General features: G+C 46.2%; 1 protein-coding gene across 3 annotated transcripts in view; it reads right to left on the reverse strand.

The window, feature by feature from the left end:
• EFR3A (EFR3 homolog A) overlaps nt 1–24,586 on the reverse strand; it is a 1,080,015-nt gene that overhangs the window by 670,446 nt on the left and 384,983 nt on the right. For all 3 annotated transcript variants that reach the window (XM_085604916.1, XM_085604915.1, XM_085604914.1), the window contains 2 exons: nt 23,517–23,644; nt 9,004–9,154 (listed from right to left, as the gene is read on the reverse strand). In XM_085604916.1, the coding sequence (XP_085461042.1) occupies nt 9,004–9,154; nt 23,517–23,644 (279 nt within the window). The remainder of the gene's footprint in view (nt 1–9,003; nt 9,155–23,516; nt 23,645–24,586) is intronic.

The following is a 24,586-nucleotide window of genomic DNA, read 5'->3' on the forward strand; positions in this document are numbered from 1 at the left end:
ACGTTTAAATATTTAGGTATCTACGTCACGGCTGACCCTGATGACTTCTTCAAAAGAAACTTAATGCCTCCATTAGAGCGCCTAAAAAGGGACACAACGCACTGGGCGTTATTGCCGCTGACTCTTCTAGGGAGGGCAGCGCTTTTTAAAATGATGGCGCTCCCTCGATTCCTATATGTGTTGGAAAATGCTCCATTCCTGGTACATCCAAGCTATTTTAAAGCAATTGCAGCCCAGGTCTCCAACTTAATGTGGGGGAACAAACCGGCACGCATAGCACACGCCAAGCTGGTATGGGGGTGGTATGATGGGGGGATAGCACTCCCAAATATACACCTATATTACTGGGCGGCGCAACTGAAGGTGATTAATCAGTGGGTACACGTAGCACAAGCGGATCCTGCATTTAAGGCTGACAGGTTTCAATTAGGAACAGGAAGTATGCTGTCCCCCCTCTATAATAAGAAGCAAACTGGAACATTAATAGGGCCCACAAAACACACAGTCACCATATGGCACGCAGCACAGGCAAAGCTGGGCTGGCAAGGGGTCATAACCCAACTCACTCCGCTATGGGACACGGGGAGACTGGGACGACTTAGGAATAGTAAGGGCTTTGATCAGTGGGATGACATCGGCATATCCACAGTGGGGGACATGTGGCATAAGGGGGGAGTGGCCACCTTTGAGCGCCTCCAGCAACAGTATGAATTAGCGCCCACTGAAATATACCGATACACACAGATAAAACATGCACTTACAACGGCCCTGCCGCCTGGTAGTGTGGTCCCAGAAGCCTCCCCTCTGGAGGACAGGTTACTGACAGACTACATGCATAAGCGGGCTACGTCATTCACTTACCGCAAGTTAGTTAACAACCTACCGGACCTCACGACGCCAATTAGGGACCAATGGATCCGCGACGTAGGCGACCTGAATGACACAGAGTGGCAGGAGGCGCTGTTCTCACCAAGGGAAGTGGGTGTACCCTCGAGACTCAAATTAGTACAACTTAAAATTCTGCACCGAACATATTACACCAGATGCAGTATGTTTAAGATGGGTAGAGCCTCGCACCCATATTGTCTTAGGCAGTGTGGGGAGGAGGGTACCTTTCATCATACTATATGGCAATGCCCGAAGATTAAGGTCTATTGGGTGAAAGTGATGAGAACGATTTCACAGACAGAGGGAGTGTCCATCTTGCCGGAGCCCAAGAGTTGTCTGCTAAATATATGGGACCCAAATGACCTAACAAAGTTGGCGCAAGACTGGGCAACGCTGGGGATCATGATGGCTAAACGCAACATAGCACAGAAGTGGGTGGCGATGGAAGTCCCATCGCTCAGTGCATGGTGTAAAGATATGGATACGGCTATGGTAGCAGAGAGAACAGTATTTATCAACCGCGGCTGCCCCCAAAAATGGAACAAGATCTGGGGGGCGTGGAATAAATATAGAGGCAACATCTGTGACCCGCCAAGAGCACAGGCGGATGAGAGTATTGATGGGGACCATTAAGGAGGAAGGAGGATGTCTAATGTGAGCTATTGGGTCTGTATTTGATATGTTATGCTTTAACGTAACAAAGTGCTGAGACTGTGGTCTGCTGCTTATTGCTATGTATGTCTACCATATGGAAAAAAAAAATCTCTGCCTTGATGTTATTGTTCTATAAAATAAAATAAAAGCTTTAAAAAAAAAAAAAAAAAGAAGAATGCGTGTTGGACCTTTGTCTAACAATTCCATAGGTTGCGCCTCAAGATGTGGATGTATTGCTGGACCCGTTAAAGGCCCACGTAGTGCAGTGTCCTCAGCGTATTCCCATGTTGATGTTCTCATTCTTGCAGCCACCACGGGATGCTATAGCTCCTGTTGGATTGGATACCGGCTCTACTACAGCCACACAGGCTTTGGATGTGTCAAATACTTCCTCAGCATCGGCTGTGGGAACTGAAGATCACCTTTGCTCGATTGACCTGATCTGTGAGGAGTTACATCACAGATCTGTGAAGGCAAGCAGAAGTGATGTTGTGTCTCCCGCAGAGGATACATAAACATTTGGCTCTCTGTGTGCTGGGAACAGTTCGGCCTCTTTTCCAAAACAACCGTAATTGGAATTTTAAAACACATTTTTTCTTAAACACCATGGCTTTCAGGCGTACTAAGTTGTTCAAACTATAGATGAACATATTTCAGAGGTCTTATGGAGCTTTTTACCACATAGCTAAAGGATTTATAACATTTTTAAAGCATTTTTTATAACTTTTTAGGAAAACGTTTTCTTCTTTTTTTGTACATTTTAACGATTGATTGCTTTCTTTAGTATATCATCCGGACGGATGCGGAGTGGGCGTTATGATTTGTAATGTATCCCAATATAGGCCTGGTTGTCACCTAAACGTTTACCTACATTTACCCTGCTATTGTACTACAGAACGGTTTTTGGTGCTGACCTTTAACCTAGTTAGATGCTACATAAATTTCATGTGGTTTTCCCTGAATACTGGGCTTGTTTATTATGCATGAGTATTCTCAGACTCACAGAAGGATGATCATCTTCTGCATAATAACTGTGTATAAGGTTCATCACCATCGTCATCCTCGGCCGACATGACACAGCAAGGTAGAACCCCAGAAGGTACATTTTGGGTACATAGGCACCATATCTTTGCTGGGGCAGGCAGAGGAGAAAGACTTCCATGCTGACATGAGACGCTGAGACTCCTGCATGCAGACACTCCAGCACGAAGTGGTCTAACATCCCTTGCGGGGTGTCTATCTCGAGATTGAGACCAAGACGGGGTCCTCCGCTCTCCCACATGGGGTTGGTTCTATGCTGAGGGGATTCTTGGCTATACACCTATATACATGCTAGGTACACTTTGGTACATCTACTTCGGGTTTGCGTCGTGGGAGTACAGATTATTACTGTCATGTATTTATATGCCTGCATATATCCATTGTTTTAGCACTATGGTAGAATTCTACCATCTATTTACTCTGTTGGTACTTATACCAGTATACATCTGTTTCTGTCATATGGTTGTTGCAGCACACGTATTTTACTCTAGAATAACGCTGGTTCAATAAATACTTACTGAAAATGTCCTCTATCGTTTATTCTGAGTATCTCTCTGAGACAAAGTGAGCATGAGTGACTGAGCGAAAAGTACTGTTCTGTTTGCACAATCCTTGAGGGGACAGGGTTATGTTCGATAGTTGCCAGAAACAATTCTCTCCTTGGTAAGAGGAGTCCATAGTGGCACTGTGAGCAAGCTGGTATAACGGCGAACACATCCGGTGGATGGTGTCTGGAATCAGCCTGGACACCAGTCCCACAGTTAATGCTGTCTAAAAGTGCAGATCCTATATAGATGTATAAGAACTACACGACAGGAAAGGGTGTGTGCCAAGATTAGTGCGCCCTGCTATATGTTTATCCCATAGTAAACACAACAAGATGATGGATAGAGTGCTGAAACCTATCAATCACTCACCCACAATCCAGAGAGCTGGGTTTAATCCATCGTTCTTTTGCTCACTATGCCACCCCAGTTTGAGTCAAGCTAGCTTGGCTGATGAGGGGTGAAACTCCGAAACCGGTCCAAGGGTGCTTCTTTCTGTTCAAGGGAGGACTTGACCTGGCAGTTAGGGCTGATTAACACATGGCTGAGTTTAAACTCCAATGGCATGGGGAGCAAAAACGATGGATTTAGGCCCAGATCTCTGTACTGGGATCAATTTTTGACATTGTTAAACATTCTGACCATCAATTGTTCTTTTTGCATTTGTCACCCTGAGTTGGACGGGTATGCCCAGATGTGGGTCCTGTGCTCTCCATGCCACTGGAGTCAAGCTAGCCAGTCTGATGAGGGGTAAAACAGGATGCTTGTTTTTCGGTCCAGGCAGGACCTGGCCTGGCAGTTCAGGCTGGACTGTTCCCATGGGGATGAGGGTCAAGACTGATTGCATATGGCTGGATTCAAACTGGAATGGCATGGGGAGCAAAAAAACGATGGATTTAGGCACAGATCTCTGTACTGGGGTGAATGTTTGACATTGTTCAACATTTCTGTCCATCAATTGTTCTTTTTACACGTTTATCCCAGGCAATGACCTGGATAACGGGACTCTGACTCATGCCATCCAAGCACTGCACCACTTTCAAAGAAACATGCGTGAGGAGGTTGGTGCCTCTGAGCAGGAGACTGGTCTGTGCATGTCATTGTTGCCCGTTTTCATATTTTCTATTGTTTCTGTGTGGTTTCCTGCAGTAAAAACGCAGCCCTCAAATTGGGTAGAAAGCAATTAACTTGGGAAGTAGTAATAGTAAAAACTGAAGAACAATAAGTTCCCACTAATGTGACTGTCATGAAGTATGGGTGAGATAATGTATTTGAAAATTCAACTAGAGGGGGAATCTTAATATTGATAGAATCGATGCCTATGTTTATAATGATACATTCGCAAATAAGAACAAAATCGCATCACTATTATCAAATTCACCCGTCATGAACTCTCCATTAACCACAACTTAAATATACGTGGTCAGGCAGGCTCTGCAACCTAGGCCTGAGGTTACTGATTGAAAGATCACAGGCACGTAACCAGCAGACAAACGAGCGAACAGGAAACTCAGGTCCATCCGCCAGATAAGTGTAGCCACACCACAATGGTCCATCGAGATTGCCCCAAATAAAGCACACATGCCTAGATTGACGCGCACATTCCCAAAACACCATAAAGTAAGATGCCCCATTAATTTAGGAACACACAGCCAATCAAGACACAGCACATGCAGTTATCACACGATCCTCATGTCGGACATCTGGACACGTTACCCACTGGTCCTCATTGTGTCCACACAAGGTCATGGCCCACCTGCATTGTTATCAAGGACACTGCTATCAGTGTTGGATCTATTAACACACAACCCAGACAGCACCTTAAAGGAGTCCCCCTGAAAACCTACCAGTACTGGTGTGCTGACTGACTGATTTTGCCAGCCTGCCGCCAGAAACGGGTTTCTGACCCCCAAGAGTGAGGGCCTTTGTTTTCAGAGGGCAATAAACCAAGCCTGCTAAGGCAGAGGGTGCATTGCACCCACCACCCACAGGATGACCTGTGATTAGCATTCCAGGGCTGGGGAACTTCAAAGAGGCCCACTGCCTTTGGTATGTGAATTTGGCTTCTCTCACAGGAGTGAAATTGACCCCTTTTGTTCAGAGCCCTTTGGCACCTGGACACGTGGGAAAATTAGCTAGGCAAAACAGATGTGACTACACTCAAGCAAGCACCACCTCTGAACGGGGCTACCTGAAGTGGATGCGACTTTTAAGAAGTGACCATCTGGGTGATGGCAAATTTAGGATCTCTGGGACAGGGTTATGCCCACTCACCCCAGGAAGTGGTCATACAGGGGCTTTAGAGACCACAGGGGTAAGTAGCCCATGGGCTACTAACCTACCGCCCCTAAATTTAGTATTAAGGGGAGTCCTGGCACAAGGAAATCCGATCCTGTCAACCTAAAGAAGAAGGACCGAAGAGTGGTGAAGAGCAAGAACTGTGGAAAAAGCAACAGACTTGGCCCCAACCCTGCAGGCCTGTCTGCTTTTCCCGACGATTTTGCCAAAGTCGACTCATCCTGCAAGCTGCTGTGCCTCCAAAAGCCTGGGAGGACTGCCAAGACTCAGGAACTCCTGTGGAGCAGCTTGAGAGGACTCCTGACCACCAAAACCCAACACCGGAAAGAATCCCTGCACCCGTGACGTGTAGCCTAAGCTGAAGTGGGCCTATGATGCCAGCGTGGTCCCCCGTTCCTCCAGAGACAAAGCCCACGTTGGACTTGCCCACTGTGGACTTCCCATCGCTGCCTGCAGCCCCTGTTTGCACGCCCCCTCTACCGTGAGTGCTCCTGGTGATGAAAATCCGATGCCTGAAGAAACCTTTGCACCCGTCTCCCCTGGCCCGTGGAGAAGAGGACCAAAGGTGTCCCCGAGCATCGTGAGACCTAAGCCCCTTTTGTGGTTCAGACCGACTACTGCCCAGTCCAAGTGTGCAGCCTCTTTTCGACCGGCTCGATCCCTATAGGATAGCATTGGGCATCTGACGCTGTAAAGCACCTCTGCACCCGGCCTCTCCAGTTCTGCCCGAGGAGATCTTTGCACGGTATACCTCTTTTTGGTATACCATATAAAGAGCCAGCTTCCTACAGGAGCCATGTTGAGTAGGCCCCCTGTGAGAGGTGTGAAGATGCGCAGCTGCACCAATTAAGTGATTGCCCATAAGCAGGACTGAGTCTGCGACTCAGGTATGCCAAGAGAGGGCCACTCTGAAGATAGCTGTGATAAAGATTGCTGTGAAGTAAGGGCCAAAGCCTTGTGAATGATGTAATGTGTGAGAGCAGATGCCATGCATGGTGAGGATGCGAGTTACAGTTATTTTAGGGCATGCGTTATAGTTACCCAAGATAAATATAGCTGGTAAATGTTAGTGGTTTTGTTGGTTTAAAACATTGTTTTAACTGACATTTTCTCCAAAATAGAACATTTCTTTAACCTCTGTTTTTTCAGAGAATTAATAAGAAGGCTTCTAAGTTTTTTATTTTCATGTAAAGTAAGCTATTATTACAATTCCTAACTATAATGTCATCTTAATCTGTGGCGTTTTCAGTGAATTACCTTGTTATTTTTAAACGTAACTTAAGATGTACATGGCCATGCATGGCATGAGGTTCGCCAAAGTGCCTGGCTAAACCCAATCTCCTGCAGGCACCCAACACACTTTTTTGGTGCAATGCGGATCCGCAGTGATTCTCAAGGGGTGTCACGCTGACAGTTGAAGTGAATCAGCAGATCAACGGAACCCCAAATTAAAAATATTTATTTTACAATTTGAACACACAAGGCCCAGAGGATCATGGGGCCCTATCCTGTCCCCTTAAATTTTATTTTGTGTTATTTTATTAGGCTTCACGGACTGAGTCCCTAAGTCCTAAAATGGTGGCTGTAACTTTTCCTTCAGGTTGCTGTCAGCCTATCACAATGCATGGTTGAGCTTGCAGGTCTGCGGCTCTGTTGCGGACACTCCATGGAGTGGATATGTACATACATTTTGAGCCTTTATTTCTCAAAAACTACCGAAAGCATTTATACCATATCATAAAAATCATGCTTTCTGGATCAAAATCTAGCTTTCTGGAAAATGTATTGTAATTCCGTTGAGACGTTTTTGCAGAATCGCTGTTCAATTTTCCAACAGAAAATTGCACGTGCAAAACAAGTTTTGGGACCATCGCTTTTTTCTTGGCCCACACTTGACAGATCACGCCGAAATTTCCCAAGAAGAAGCTGAAGTAGCTGATAATTTTTTTTTTTTTTAACGTTTTGTAAAGATTTGTCAAACTGTGTCAAGGTTATTATCAAACCAAAAAAATCAATTTCCTATGGAAAAGAGGTCGTAACAATAACTAACAGTTTTGACTGACCAAATAAAATCCACGGCCATAAGGTTAAACATCTCCAGCGCCACAACTTTCAGCTAACCAATCACATAATATCAACTTTCCATTTTAGACTTCATGAGGATACTCGTCTATTCTGAACATATTTATCAAATTCCATTTTTATACTGCTATTCGTATGTGAAAACCAAATTGACTTTGACCTGAAAACACTCATGTTCTCAAAGCAAGCCCAACAGCTACTATTTAAAATAATGATCACCAGGAACTGAAAACAGTGGTGTAAAGTTTTAAAAGTATGTCTTTTGGATGATTTAAGTAATATTGTTTTGTATTACACCATCAAATAGAACGAAATAACGTTCGGATACAAGTCTATCAATGTGAAATCTAAAACTTGTACTGACCACTGAAAGCAAATTATCTACCTTTGAAAGTGCTGCTGACAGGACGATATAGGTGCATGGCTGGCAAACCTGCTGTCACGAGAGTTGCATGCCAGATCATGCCTTCTGATTTCTACGTTTTGAATAGAAGACCTGAGTCAGTTGGGTACTGATGGAAAATGGGTGTGTTGCCGATAAAAGCACTGGGCCTGCCAATGAACGCAAGGAAAATTTACATGAACAATACTAAAAAGTCAACAAAGAGAATATACTAGCTATACTCATCCCATGCTCCTTTAGCACAATGACCTTCCTCGATTCAGATTGACAGGAAGTGAGTTGTTGCAATCGTCCAGGAATTAAGGCATTTGGGAAATACGGGTTTCTCTACTGAAAACAATACAATCCGCATAATAGTAGAAACAAATGTGCAAATGAAAGATGAGCTGCATATGCTTGTCACCACATTATAATTCTTAACTTGCATTTTTCAATATATCATTTGTTTTGAATTTTAGATCTGGGGTTCTTTTACAGACCCAAAAAGATTTTCTTGGAAAAAACACCTGGCATTGCAGATGGTGCATTTATATACCTATTTAGCCATGCTTCAAGCATGGTTTGATTTACCATGCACAATGTTATGCTTTTAGAGAGGAAACCTTTTCAAGATGGCTTCTGCGTTCAGTACAGTCCTTGCCAGATGGTGAAAAAAATGCATGTTGTCTACTACAAAGGAAGCACTAGTTGGAATCATTCACCTAATAGCCAACAGTATAACTGTGAGACAGAAATATCCATCTGGGTCGATACAATAAGAGATTGAAAACACTGTCAAAGAAATGGCCAACAGAAGCTGGCCCAAACAAAACAATAGTGTAAGGAAATTGACCAAAGCCTGCATGTGTGCTTAAATCTGTCCAACCAGACCCAAACTCTACTGCTGTGAACATGCCCTAGAAATCAACAACTACACTTTTCCCACTAAACACACAAAACTACAAATATAAAGGTCTGATAAATACATTTTGGGATATTGATGGAATGCGAGTGACATGACAGTGCCTCTCACCCTTTATGCGTCATAGCTGGAAAGTCTTTATTAATATGTCAATAACATTTTACCACAAGAATCTTATTGAGTTTACTCACAGAGTTGGTTCCATAAACCTGTAGCTTTGGTTCCCCCGATTCCAGGAGTTTGGCTACCATATGAAGGAAGCTCTCTACAAATGGTTTAATACTCTGAGAATGGCAGGCCATCAAAAGCTGGTCCAGAGCTTCCATTGCAATGAAAACATACCTTAAAAGAAGAAGAAAAAAGGAACACGTTACTCATCTTGTAAGCAACTGTTCGTAGACTGTAGATTCACATGCTCAGCATACTTTCTAGTGTTGGGCTCAGACATTTGCAAGTTGTTTTTGTTCAAAGAAGTTGCGTGAGTTACTGGATATGGTGTAACTACTCGTCTAGTTGCTCATCCGCAAGGACAACGTCTCCATATTTCATGGTTTTCACACAAAGGGTTGTACAATATGGAGTGCAAAGATACATTAGGTGCATAAAGTGCAATGTGTATTAAGAGATTCTGGGAAGGATGGCAAGCGAATATGACTCTACAACACTACACACTAGGAACAGATGCTTACAGGGTAATATTTCCATTCATAGGCTGTGTTGCTGTAGAAACACATGCTTAGGATAGCCTGTAAAGCAGGACCCTCAGAGCGGTAGAGTGTCAATGATGCAGATGTTTAAAATAGGGTAAACACCGTCTGACCCACCATGGTTTGATGTTGAGCTAAAATAACCACACACTACTGCTAAGTAAAGGAGTGTAGCGTTGAGCAAGTGGTGGCTTCACAAATAGCCAACAATGGAATGTTTAAAAAAAAAAAAAAGCTCGGTTGCTCCCTATTTGCAGTCTAAGTGCACCCTGGGTAGAATACTTTTAGCTTTAAGATAGTAAGTCTGAATACATTTAACTATCCATTTAGCTATTCTTGCATTAAGGCAGTCTTTTTGCAGCTTTGCAAATGCAAAACAAAATAGCAGATTTAATTTTCGAAATACCCTAGTTCTCTCTATGTGGTAAATAAGAGCGCTTTTATCGTCTAGTGTGTGAAGCAACAAGTCCGCAAAGTTGTTACTGATTCTGTGGCGGATTGCCTAATGTCAAATCTCCTGGCCCAACTTAGATAGCTGAAGAGTGTGTGCCCCTCCCTGCTTCTGTAGTACAGGACAGTCATGTAGTCTGTCCTGGTAAAACCACCTAATCAAAGATCAATTTCAAGAGGGTCTTAAGAGAAAAGTAGATGGCTAACACCTGTAGGAAGTTGAAGTGGGAATCCAGGTGTAGAGATAGTCCAACCCCTGGACAGTCAGGTTGTTGTGGTGCATGCCCCAACCTGTGATAGAGGCACCTGAAATGATGGTCTCCTGCTGTACTCTGTCTGCATAAAGACCGCCCTGACACAAACTGTTGCACCACTGCAGACAGCAGCACGCCTTGGTTTGACCCAACACTATATCTTCCTAGTGACCCGCCGCCTGAGACCGTTGATCCACAAGACACTGTTGCAAGGAGCTCATATGGAGGCCAATACGTCTCAAAGGAAATGCAGGATGCCATTATCCCTAGAAAGCGCATGGCAGATCTCACTGAGATCTGAAGACTGGGCTGAAAGAGGTAGCAACTGCTGGAAAGATGCAACTCTTTGCTAATTGGGATAAGCATTCCCTGCAGTGACATCCAAGATTGACCCTAGGGAAAGTTGCTTCTGGAGAGCCTGTAGGCAGAACCTTGAACAATTTATGGTGAACCCTAAGCAGTGAAGCAGGGACACAGCTGGTTGAGAATGAGCTAGGCACTGATTGCTGCAGCTCTTGATCAGCCAACCATATAGGATAGGAATCACATGAATGTCCACCCTTTGCAAATGTGCAGTCACCAATGCTAGACACTTTGTGAACTCCCCTGAAGCTATGGTGATTCGTAAAGGAAGAACTCTGAATTAGTAGTGCTAATCAATTACCACAAAGTGAATATACAATTGATGAGCAGGGTGGACGGGTATATGAAAATAGGCATCACTGACAGTGTAGACATGCCATCTCCCTGTTGGAGAAGGGAGATAGCATCCTGTAGAGTTGGAATGCGAAAAGGTTCGATAGGATTTGATGGTTAAGTGACCTCAGGTCCAAGGATAGGTCTGAGAAAGCCGCCATTTTGTGGAATTAGAAAGTAGACAGAGTAGACTCTGCTTCCTTATTATTATGGGGTCACACTCTCTATGGTACCCTTCTGCAGGAGAGTCACCTCCTCTTGAAGATGCAACAGATGTTCTGTGCTGGGAGCGTGTGATGAAGGTGGTTTGGTAGGAGGAGGGGTTGTGCACAGTTCGAGGCCACAGCAGTGTTGGATGATGGCTCAAACCCACTTGTTGGACGTGATCTCCTTTCAACGGAGCCAACTGCGTAACCATCCCCCAACAGGTGGTATATGATTCGGAAATCTGGCCCTAAGAAGCTCAACTCACTCCTTTTCAAGAAAAAAATCATCCCAGACACACAATTTCTCAGGAAACGCTCAATGGATTTGGAACTCACTCCCGAAAGACCTCCCCTGTAATCCTTATGATACTTGCTTCAAACGGAACCTCAAATCACTACTGATGAACAAATATGTCAACTCGCTCCCCTGAACTTGCACACCAATAGGAACATTTGATGCGGTCACCTGACACAATGTGCCATTTTTAATCTATCACCACCTAAGAGGAATAATGTACTATGTGCTACTTTTTGATTTACTTATATAATGTTGTACTGTTCATTTATTTTTTCCTCCCGAATATATAATGTCAACTGTGAGTCAGTCTATTGCATGTCTTGTAAAGCGCTCCAATACCATTGGGTCTAGCTAGCGCTGTATAAAACTCTCAAATAAATAAAACAAATAAATCCAGGGGAAGAGGATGGCAGAGGGTCTACATTTTTTCTCTACCCTTAGAGCGGCACCTTTCTTACAGGTTCTTTATAATAGGAAGAGGCAGACTTTAGAATGCCCTTTAACACAGGGGTGAACTGCATGCTATGCTCAGGTTTATAGAGCATATCCAAAAGGAAATTTTCTTGCTCGTGAGTGAACCGCATATACACCTTGAGGTACGCTGCCGCCCTTTGAATAACCTTGTGATATGCTGTAGTATCATCAGGGAGTGAGGCTCTAACTGGTTACTATTTAATGTCAGGGTCCCCTGGGTATCAATATCATATTTATCCCAGGGATCACCTGTAGGATCGTGGCCTGAAGCCTCATCATAGGGATCACAAAGACCATAGTAGCTATCTAGGTCTGAGTAGGAAACAAAGGACCCCTCCTGGTGACTCTGGTGGAGGCAGTGGAGGTGGAATGTAGGACTGTGGTGGTGGAGGAGTTTGAGGCAAAGAATGTGGGCGTGTAGCCCTGTCCTATGTCTTTTTTACATCAGCTTTAGAGAAGGCAGCCTGGAAGATTCTTAAAACCTCGAAGGCTAGTCCTTCGTAAGCAGTAGATCTGATGTTATTTGTGGCGGTGTCTTCGCCGAGATTTTGCTTCTAACTGGACAGATAAGACACTTTCTTGTCTAGCATCCAGTTTCTGTTGGGATTCATTCAAAAAATAGGTGCATTGACGTCCTCCTCAGTAGTTTTCAACGTCCTATCTTTCATCTTCTAAGTCAAGGTGTGTTTTGGTGCCGATGAAGGTTTTGGCACGGAGAGGATTTTCTACACTAGCTCCAACTGAGTCTTTAGTGACTGCTTCTTAATGGTCCAATGGTGCGTGGTGCTTCTGGTGCAACTCAGGCTCGAGAGGCCATGGGGCTCGATACCCTTTGCTGGAGGCTTTCTAGGCTCCAAAGGTTTGTGTCATTGCAGACCGGAGCCCAAAGGCGGCAGAGGCCTATGACCTACCATGTCTCGACTCCCTCAAGAGCGGTGGGCTGCTTCAGCATGGATCTTTTTTTGAGCAGGGCTTAAATGGCTGGTAGATATGGGTCCAGGGGTGAAGGCATACTCATGGGCACGGTCTTGTTGCACTGTCCTGTCTTTGGCGCCGTGCTGACATCCTCTATTTGCTGGTCCACAGACTCACTGCAGGATACCACCTCAGGGATGTGTGGTGGTTGTGCATGAGGAAAAGACTCAACTGGCCTGCCTCTTCCTGCTTGTCGGTGTTGAGTGGGTTTTCTTAGCTAAAGATGCTCAGAGTCTCCCAAGTACCTAGTTGGTACATTTTCTGGTGTGTCCAGGACTGTTAACTCCAATACCTGATGGTTTTCTTGGACCCGAAGGCAAGGCATGAAAGAAACAATGAGCCCACTTGATGCACATCCAAACAATGATGGGGAAAAAACAGTCTAATATGGCAACCGTACCCATGAGCAATGCACACCAAGAGGAGGAGTCACATCACATTCTGTGACTCAAGAGACTTCTATGAACAAAAACAACTTGCAAACGGCTGAAACCAACACTAGATGAACGAGTTACACAACTTTGGAAAAGCTTTTTCTGGTAGAGATTGTCTACATGTAGATTCCTCACCTTTCCTATATTCCCCAGATGTCAGACTGGACCCAGAAGCTTTTTCAACAATACCACTGTGCCTGGGTAGGTGGTGCTGTTTGGCTTTGCACTGGCACTGTTCCGTTTCAGAAATGATGTGCAGAGCCTATATAGATGCCACATGCGTGCCAGACCCAAAGCCTCATTAGCAAACTGACTTTAGCCAGCATGCAGGATCCTAGACTTGGTATCTTATTAATGGATAGAGTCCATTACACAGAGGATGTGGTCTGTCGGCTGCGCTGCCGCCTCTGGTGCAGGAAACCAGGGTTCGAGCCTCGAGGTCGCGTCCATATCCTGTGATTCTGGTCAAATCACTTAATCTCCCCGTGCCTGAATGTGTAATGTAAATACGGTGCTATGTAAAGCGCTCCAATACCTTCGGGTCGAGTTTGCGCTATAAAAAAGAACAAAAATAACAGGGAGGATGTGAGGGTTGGTGAGGAATCTGAGGCTAGAAAGTGTCTCTACCAGAAAGAGCATTACCAAAGGGAAGTAACTTTTTCTTCTGATAGAGACTTCTACCCCAATGTTCCTCACCTTCTGAATAAATAGATACCAAAGCACTACCTATTTGAGGCGGGTTCGTGAATGGGCTCAAACTAGAAAGCGTTGAAAGACTGAGTGGAAAAAATGCCCTCCTTGGCAAATCGGACTGTCCAGAGTGTAGTGCTTTGTGGATGTATGGAGTGACGTCCACATAGCCGCCTGGCATAAGTACAGGTCAGGAACTATGCAGGACAAAGCAGTGGTAACAGCTCTGGGTTTGGTGAAATGATCTTAGAGCCCTTCCGGAGTATGCGTCTTGGCCAATGCAAAGCAGATCTTAATGCAGGGCACAATCTACCAGGAAATGGTCCTTTCCTGCACGGACTTGCCTTTTTTGCCCTGGCGAACCCCACAAAGATTATCATCCATTCGGTGATCTCTGGTCTGATCAATGTAAATGCTCAGTGCTCTTTTGGGGCCTCTCCACTTTAGAGGGGTGAAGTGGAGCACAGAACACCGGGCAGTGTGCTGGTTTGACAGATTTGGAATGATAGCACAACTTTCAGCAAGAAGGATGCTTGCATCCGTAAAACCAGCTTGTCTTGGAAGAAACGTACGGCGTGTTAAAGAGCCTGAAGCTCACTCCCATGCCACACCAATGTGACAAGGAACACTGTCTTGAGGGTGATAAGCTGCAAGGGACAGCTGTGAAGCGGTTCAAAGGAAGTACACATTAAGTAAGTGATGACCAAGCTAAGGTCCCAATGTGGAATGACAAAAGGAGTGGGGAGAAGCATATGCTGTAGGCCTTTCAAAAAACGTAGGTGATTTAAATAGTGAGGGGCTAGTCCAGTGACTGCAAAAAGGCCAAAAGAGCCTGTTGATCTGTGCCCAGAGCAAAGTCTTGCCAGGCGAGGGACAAAAACAACAAAACATCAGATAACCTTATATTGGGGGGGCGGGGTCCATCTGCTAAGGGCTGCACCAAGATACAAACTTGTCCCAACTAAAGTCGTAAACAGTTTTTGTCAAGGGATGCCCAACTGCCAAGATTACATTACCCACCTCCGGAGGAAGGTCAAAGGTGTTCAGCTGCTGCCGCTGAATCTCCAAGCATGAAGCCTGGGCCTGGATCAAGAATCCTGCCTCATTCACTGGTGTGACAGTAGATCCTCCCGGAGAGGCAGCCTGATCGGAGTATAGATGCTCATGCCCATGAGTTCTGGATGCCTTACTCTACGTGCCCAATACTGACAACTAGGAAGACTTGAGCTCAGTTTGTCCTGATCTTCTTCAGAACTCAGGGAAGAAGGTGGTATTGGCAGAACGGCATACAGGAGACCCAAGCTCCACCCTAGGCAGAACACATGTCCTAGCGAGAGACACCTTGGAAACTCACGCCTTTAGAACCCCATTCTTTGACGAGACTATGCCACTTCCGGGTGAAATTGCCATTCCACTAGGCGGCAGCAGCTGAGCTAGTCGGCCTGGCCTTCAAAGATTCCGACTGGTGTTTCACCACCAGGAAATGTCCTTGATGATTCAGCCAATTCCAGAGGTACAGTGGCACAGGCACAGTGCCTCCTGGCACAGGGTCTGTGACCCCCACCCCACTTGTTACAATACCACATGGCGGTGATGTGGTCTATAGGCACCTGCATTAAACTCCCTTTGATGGATTGAAGGCCTTAACCGCCAAGCGACTATCCCTCAGTTCCAGAAGGTTGATAAGGAGCAGTGCCTCCACCGGGAACCAGAGGCCTCCGATCCTTACCTCTCCCAGGTCGCTGCCACAATTCAGGAGTTATGCATATGACACCACTGTCAGCTCTAATTAGTTTTGGGGTTGAGGGGTCTGCCACAGACACAGTCATGGTCCAGTAGCCATCACCAAAAGCTCTCGTAACAATGCTAAAACTTCTCCATACAGACACCTGTAGCAGGTGAAACTAGGAACTGGGACGCACCTTTCGAGAAGAGTAACAACCAAAGGCCTGAAGAACAAGTTACTTACCTTCGGTAACGCTTTTTCTGGTGGATACAGTATCTGCCTGTGGATTCCTCACCTTGTGAATATCCCCTGCGCCAGCAACATTCGGAAACTTTTGTAGCAGTCCACGCCGATGAGGTCGAAGACGACGTCACAGAGGCACGGCTCCGCTCGCGACTCCGCTGACGTCACCGGCTCCATAAGAAGACCTCCTCAGCGTGATGACGTCAGTTCCGCCCCTTTTTTCCGTGCCTTCGAGGCACACGGACGGACTGACAGCAATATATATACACAGTATACACAGTACACAATATGCAGATCAACACACATAGTGTGGAGAATGAATAGAAAGGCCAAAGAAAGACACAATGCCTATGACAGTAACATACACATTTTGAAATACCATCATCAGAATAGTAGACTAAAACATTATTAACAGAACCTTAGGTATAGAAGCATGGACAATGGATGAAGGCATGAAGGTGTAAGCTCTGGAGGTGGGGGTGTAGAACCTGCCCCTCCGACTGCGAGAGGAGGTCTGCCCTCAGAGGGAGACGGAGCGGAGGGCACGAGGAGAGGTGGAGAAGATCTGTGTACCACACCCTTCTTGGCCAATCCGGGGCGACCAATATAACTTGGGCCCGGTCTTGGCGAATCTTCCTCAGAACCCGAGGAATCAAGGGTATGGGAGGAAACGCGTAAAGGAGTCGAGAGCTCCAACTCAACTGAAACGCGTCCCCCAACGCCCCCTGCATCGGATACTGGAGACTGCAGAATGACGGGCAGTGCGCGTTCTCGAAAGTGGCAAACAGGTCCACCCGGGGTGTCCCCCACGTCCGAAAGACGTGACGAACCACCTCCGGATGGAGCCTCCACTCGTGGTCGGCGGAAAACTGCCGACTGAGACTGTCCGCACGCACGTTCAGAACACCGGCCAGATGATTCGCCATCAGACAAATCTGATGGTCCCGAGCCCAGGACCATAGACGCAGGGCCTCTCTGCAGAGACAAAGAGACCCCACTCCTCCCTGTTTGTTTATGTACCACATTGCGGTAGTGTTGTCCGTCAGGACTTGAACAGACTGACCATGAAGGGAAGGGAGGAAGGCCTTGAGTGCTAAACGTATCGCCCGTAACTCCAGAAGGTTGATGTGAAGCAACCTTTCCTCTGGAGACCAAAGACCTTTGATCTCCAGATCCCCCAGATGAGCACCCCACCCTAGAGTGGATGTATCCGTTATCACCGTGGCCACCGATGGAGGTAGATGAAAGGGCTTTCCTTGGGACAGATTGCCCTCCACGCTCCACCAAGACAAATCCGCTGCAGCTTCTCTGGAGATCCTCACAGACTCCCTGAGATCTCCCCTGTGCTGATACCACTGCTTGCGGAGGCACCACTGGAGTGCCCTCATGTGCCAGCGTGCATGGTTGACCAACAGGATGCAGGAGGCGAACAGACCGAGCAGGCGAAGGACCTTCAGAACTGGAACGACCGCTCCGCTGAAAAATAAAGGAATCATTTCCTGTATGTCGAGAATCCTTTGAGGAGGAGGGAATGCTCGACACACAGTAGTGTCCAGTACCGCACCTATGAACAGGTTGCGCTGAGAAGGCACCAGGTGAGATTTGGGCACATTGATCGAAAAACCCAATCTGTACAACAGCTGAGTTGTATCCTGCAGATGGAGCAGCACCTTCCCCGCCGACTCCGCCTTGATCAGCCAGTCGTCTAAATAAGGGAAAACCGAAATCCCCGACCTTCTGAGATGGGCTGCCACCACCGCCATCACCTTTGTGAAGACTCGTGGTGCCGAAGTAAGACCAAACGGGAGGACCGCAAACTGATAATGTTGCGACCCTACCGTAAACCGGAGATACTTCCTGTGCGACTTCAGAATGGGAATGTGAAAATACGCATCCTGCAAGTCGAGCGACACCATCCAGTCCTCCTGATTCAGCGCCTGAAGAACCTGCGCAAGGGTGAGCATCTTGAACTTCTCTTGCTTCAGATAAAGATTCAAGATCCTGAGGTCCAATATCGGACGCAATCTGCCGTCCTTTTTCGGAATCAGAAAATACCGGGAGTAGCATCCCTGACCCCTCTCCTGCTCTGGGACCACCTCTATCGCACCTTTCTGAAACAACTTCAGGACTTCCTCCTGCAGGAGAAGACGGTGGTCCTCCGAGCAAGCCCCTTGGCAAGGAGGATAATTTGGAGGGAATTCCCGAAAGGGAAGGGCATACCCATTTTCCACAAGATCTAGAACCCAGAGATCTGTAGTTACAGATTCCCAATCTTGTAGAAAATGGGTAAGCCGGCCCCCCACAGGACCAGCATGATCCGGAATGTCGAATCTAGGGCTGTTTTGCGGTGGTGGGAGGGGCTGAGGAAGAGGAAGAGGAGGAGGAGAGTTGACGGCCACGTGAGCGACCTCTAAGCCTTCCTCTATATCCCTTGGACAGAGAGCCTTGCTGCTGCTGCTGCTGCTGGGCTGGTCTGTAGGAACGAAAACTCGCCCTTCCAAAGCCTCTGTACCTCTTAAAGGTACCTCTCGGCTGGGATTGAAGGCCCAACGACCTAGCCGTAGCCTTACTCTCTTTGAAGCGCTCGAGAGCAGCATCAGCCTTCTTCCCGAACAGACCAGACCCATCAAAAGGTAAGTCCAACAAAGTTGTCTGGACATCCGAAGAGAACTCGGAGGACTTAAGCCATGCACCCCTCCTGGTGGCAACTGAAGACCCCATGACCCTGGCAACTGAGTCTGCTGTATCCAGGCCACTCTGTATAACCTGGCGAGCAGCCGCCTGGGCATCCGATAGAACTTCATTGACGCCTCCTCTATCCTCCTCTGACAGTTTTGGCGCCAACCTTTTAGCCGAGTCCATAAGCGCATGGATATAGCGTCCCAACAGACAAGTCGCATTTGAAGATTTTAATGCCATACTGGCTGATGAAAAGACCTTCTTGGCCGATTGGTCCACCTTCTTTGCCTCCCTGTCCCCTGGGACTTGAGGAAACGCCCCTTTCGACCGTCCAGAACAAGCCGCCTGAACTACTAGGCTTTCAGGTGAAGGGTGTGAAGATAAAAATTCAGGATCCCCTGGAGCCACCCTATACCTTCTTGCGACTACCTTGTAGACTGCAGGAGCTGAGAAAGGCTTGCGCCATACATCCAGCACAGGTTCCAAAATTGCTTCGTTGAAAGGCAACAGAGGCTCTGAGACCGCAGTTGAAGAATGTAACACCTCAGTTAAAATATTGGACTTGAATTCAGTAGATGGCAATTGAAGGTCCAACAACTCTGCAGCCTTTCTAATTACAGCATGATAGGGTGCCGCGTCTTTAGAGGGTTCATCCGATGGCGAAGTGATCTCCCACTCCGGAGACAGATCCAGACCACTTGCCTCCTTCAATTCGTCGAACACCTCATCAGATTCGACCAATTCCCCCCTCTTCAGCCTCATCCATCAGAAAGCGTCTCTCCTCCAGCACTCTCTGCGCCTCCCTTCTTGAACGGATCCGCACCTGCGGCGTCGGCGGCGCCGTGATCGAATCCGACGGCGCCGGCAGTGGCGTCGAACGCGGATCAGCTGGAGCAGCCGGCGTCGAACGAGGTCGAGTCGGCGAAGAGGGAAGCGGCGTCGATGTTCTCGGCGCCGCCATCTGCCAAGACGGCGTCGCTGGGAAGAACGGCATAAATGGTGCTTGAGGGTAAACCTGCGGCACACCCAGATTGAAAGCCATCTGACCCATCGGACCCATAGGTGCACCAGAAGTATACATGGCCCGAGAGAACACCCCGTACATTGCATTGAGATAATGCGAGGGGTCCTGACCTGGATTAGGGAAAGCCGGATACTGGTCAGGTAACACCGGACTCGGGCCTGCCGGCGCCGACGGTGGAACTTGTGGCGTCACAGACTCACCCGGAGCCTGACGATCCTCATCCTGGGCCGGAGTCGGAGACGGAGCCCGAGGACTTGCAGGATCTGGAGATGGCACCGGCGCCGGAGAGGACGCCGGCACCGGGGATTCAGCCGGAGCCGGCGAAGACACCGGAGAAGATGGAACCGGAGGCGAAGCCGGGACAGGAGAAGGAGACACTGACTCCCTTCGACGCCGAGCAGGCGATTTCGACTTCGACGTCGAAGCCTTATGATGCGACGAATGCCTCCTCTTCTTCTTATGCTTCTTGCTCTTTGAAGCATGTCCCGAAGTCGACTTGGAAGCCGACCTCGACCTGGATCTTCTTCTACCTCTTTTCTCCTTTTTCTTCATCCGGGCGATAAAGAGCTTTGCCTCTCTCTCCTTAAGAGCCTTCGAGCTCATTTTCATGCAACTCGAACAACCTCCAACGTCATGGTCCGAGGACAAACACCAAACGCAATCGTCATGCGGGTCAGTGATGGACATGTGTTTGCCACATTCACGGAAAGGCTTAAAACCAGACTTCCTTGTCGACATTCTCGAAGAAAGACAGAGAATCTTCAGAATAAACACAAAGTAACAGGTAAAGCTACCAGTAACGATTCCCGAAATCCGTTGGCGTCGTCGGCGCGGAAAAAAGGGAACTGACGTCATCACGCCGAGGAGGTCTTCTTATGGAGCCGGTGACGTCAGCGGAGTCGCGAGCGGAGCCGTGCCTCTGTGACGTCGTCTTCGACCTCATCGGCGTGGACTGCTACAAAAGTTTCCGAATGTTGCTGGCGCAGGGGATATTCACAAGGTGAGGAATCCACTGGCAGATGTATCCATCAGAAACAGGGCTGTGAGTGGCACCTACCTTATTCAAACTATTTATGGCAGATTTACCACAGACACTCAACTCCTACAATTCCCATGCCCCCAGGTTGGGGGGCACAACTTTGTCCAATCTCCTGAACGCTGATGACAAAATTCTGCTTAGCCACACAGCAGTCGGGATGCAACACCTTCTCAATGAAATGCAGGACTAGGCCAGAGAAAACAACTTGACAATTAACCTAAAGAAAACAAGGGCAATGCCGATTAATAATAAGAGGAAAGGAGTGAGGTCCTGGCACCTGGGCGGCACACAAATAGAAACAGCAGCGCTTTACAAGTATCTAGGGGTCTATATAGATAAAGAAGGGTCCTTCGCACGACATCAAGAAGAGATCAAAAGGAAAGGGCTGGTGCTAGCATTAACTTTGATAAATCTAACATCAAAATGAACGGGTCCAACACTAAGCCACCTATTGAAAGTAGCACAGGCTAAAATTCTACCTACAATAACCTATGGTAGTGAAATAATGAGAGGCAGAGACGTAAATTTATTGGACAAAACATTACTCAAAGCATATAGAATTATGTTCAGCCTCCCAAACTACACCTCCCCGGCCCAATTAAGGTTGGAGTTTGTCCTAATGAAGCAATCATGTGCCAGGTACGGAACATACATCATCTGCTGGAATAAGACCAGATTATCGGCCCCAAACACTCTAAACCAGCTCTTATGGCAATACCTCCAACAGAGGGAGAATTCCCCTGCAAGAAACTACCTTCAGGAGTGCCTCTTAACCTGTCAGTAATCCATCTTACTCAAAGTTTGAATTGTTTAAGGATTTTACAAATGTGTACTTAATATTATATCATGATCTTATGGTTTTAATTGATGCTTTTTTATTGCAATGGTTTTTAGTAACTGTGCAAATGTAATACATTCAATTCAATTCAATTCAATTCCTATTTGTTTAACTTGGTGTGGGATCCTTTTTGAATGATGTTTTCACTGTTTAAAGTGTTCCATAAAGACTTTACACATTGCCTCTGAGTTAACCCTGACTGCTCAGTGCCAAGCTACCCGAGGGTGAGCACAGGTTAATTTAGGGTTTGTGACTTCACCCTCATATAAATTGTGGTTGCCGCTTGAGAAGGGTTTCACCCCTCCAACCAGTAATCCAATTTCTTACAGCATTTGTTGGCGCAGAGAGAAAGGAACTGACATCAGTGTGCAGTATATAGGCTCTGCACATCATTTCTGGAGCAGACATTTGTCAGTGTGGGGGCTGCACAGTGCCCTATCAGCATGTACAGGTATTGCTGAAAAACATTTGGGATCCAGTCTGACACCTGGGAAATATTCTAAAGGCGAGGAATCTGCGGTTAGAAGTCTCTGTCAAAAGGAAAGTATAAGCGCTGAGCATGAGTACCTACAGCCACGCATGCTACGAACATAATGTATCTTGGCGAACAATTCAGAAAACAGAAATTTAATTGTGCTCTCGGACAAGTTCAGTTACAAAAAATAATTAAAACAAACATGCAAGGTTTACTACAATGTAGGTCAGTCCAGGCATCACACTCATTTTCTTCATCCACTCAAAGGATCATAGTACTGCTATGTCAATGACAAACACATAGCCATAATTTGCAAATACTGCGATGACTAAATACTCCTGGCAGCAGATTTTGAATCTAGCTCTAAATAGGAGAGGATTACCATTGTGGTCCACTGAACACAGCTGAGCTGTTATAGGTGCATTCATCAGTGATGACGAGCAAGGTCATGAGTTTCTATTTGCACAGCTTTCTAGGTTTTCCACTGCAACTATAACATCCCTTATTGTATTTTTGACATGGAATCGGAGTTTTTTTTATAAAACAGCATCAAATTTATATGAGCAAAGATAACCATAACTTAACTTTAAGGTCCATCCCATCGAAAGCAAATGCACACGATTTGCACAGTGTCCCGAGTGAAGGGACTCGCTGATGGCCAGGCAATGTGCGAGTCCCCATCCCAGTAAAATCAGCTGCACAATGCCTTCGGCTGTCCACAGTGGGCGGCATAAGCTGGGCCTGATTTCTAGGAAGACTATATGTTTTGCCCTAATAATAATCAATCAAGCTGCAGACATCTATTGATGATGCGCAGGTGCCTTGGGGCGTAGAACCTGGCTCATGGTTAAAGAACCACACTAACAAAAGTATATATGCGAGTGTCATACAACCAAGAGTGTAATGCTAATGTCCAACTGTCCAAAATCAAGAAGCAATGACAGCATATCCCATTCTTTGCATATCTCATTCAGTTTGAAAATAGGAACATAGAAGCATTACGTGAATTAAGAACCCATAACCTTCCAGCAGTGAAGAAAAAGGAGCCAGGGTAAAGAACATGGGTTTCTCAAAAAATGCAGACTATAATCATCCATAAGGAGATGTGGTCTAGTTGCCAGGGATCCGAGGTCATATCCCAGCCTTAGCATTTGACTATGAAATTCAGGTGCCTAAAATGTAAATAAGTGAAATGCAAATGTAAATAGTTGAAATGGAATCTAAATGTGCAATTTAAAAAATGTTAACCCCAGCTTAATGTAGTCTCCCAGCGCCCTTCATAATACACAGTGCTCTGCTGCTCCCCCACCTGGGTTAGAGTTGTGTAAATACTAATACGTACAAAAATAGGAAAATGATTCATGTCCTCTTATCATTATGTAAAATCTTTCCGAAATGGAAGCCGGCAACTACACTTGTACCTAAAGGTATAGGATGCAGTGAAATTAACATGTAGGAGAGACACATTGAGTTCTTTTAATTTGCCCAGAACTTACCCATAACGATGTCTAACAACATCTCGGCTGAGTTTCTCTGCCAGATAAGCTCCAATCCGATCCAGCTTCTCTGGGGCAGACACTGCATAAAAGGTCAACTTCTCCATGTCCGCTTTAACAAGGCCATCCTAGAAATATAGTGGGCTGTTAGTTATTGAAAATAATCCTACAGTTTGCCAATCTTACAAATCCACGAAGGGAGATCACGGACAATGATAACTGGCATTATTTCAACATTTCACTCGACCTATGGTGAGATCCTGTGTACTTCGAAAATATTAAAATCGTACTAGAGCATAAAAGGGGGGGGAAAAACGACTTACCTGCAATCCTAGCTTTCCAGCATTGGTAATTTGAATACATTTGCATGCTTTAAATGTTCCATGTTGTCAGGAAAAGAATAGCAAGTGCAATAATAACTGTGCCTGATCCTCAATATCCAGGCTCTATTCACTTAAGCCAAGGAGCCGACGGGCCTAAAACCTTGCCTCCTATTACAATCTCAGATATCTGTAGCTAAGATCCTGTGTATTCATATCTCTGTTCTGCCTAGTGACTGGGGAGGGACGTTTTCCATCATATTTCCCCCATCCTCTCTTTTTGTTGGGGGCAACCTCCCCTTGAGCGCTCTTTTGGTTGCCCAGTCCCATCGAGGCTTGCTTCCCCAACTCGCTGCAGATGCAGTAGGTCAGCATAGATTAAACTTTTGCCTGGCACCTGTAAGTGCAATGGCTATAACATTGGTTTCCATACACGTTTAGGGTCATCACTACTCACTCCTTATTTATTGTTTAACCTAATATTTTAATAAATGCACACCCAAGCTTTATTAGTTTATTTTGGCTTGCCCTGGAGGTATCATCCTCCTAGGGTGTGGATAAGCGCCGATGGTGAAGCATGTCACTATCAAGAGACTGAGGCATCTAATCCAATACCTTCGGAAACAAAGAGGTTCAATGAAAGGGTCTATACTTGCATTCATGACAAACTCGTTTATGGAAATATTCCAGTTGCTTTTGTGTGTGACAGATGGATAACTATCTCGGGAACAGAATTATTTGAAACTTCCA

This window comes from Triturus cristatus, chromosome 5_1 (genome assembly GCF_964204655.1).
Source record: "Triturus cristatus chromosome 5_1, aTriCri1.1, whole genome shotgun sequence".
Taxonomy (NCBI): domain Eukaryota; kingdom Metazoa; phylum Chordata; class Amphibia; order Caudata; family Salamandridae; genus Triturus; species Triturus cristatus.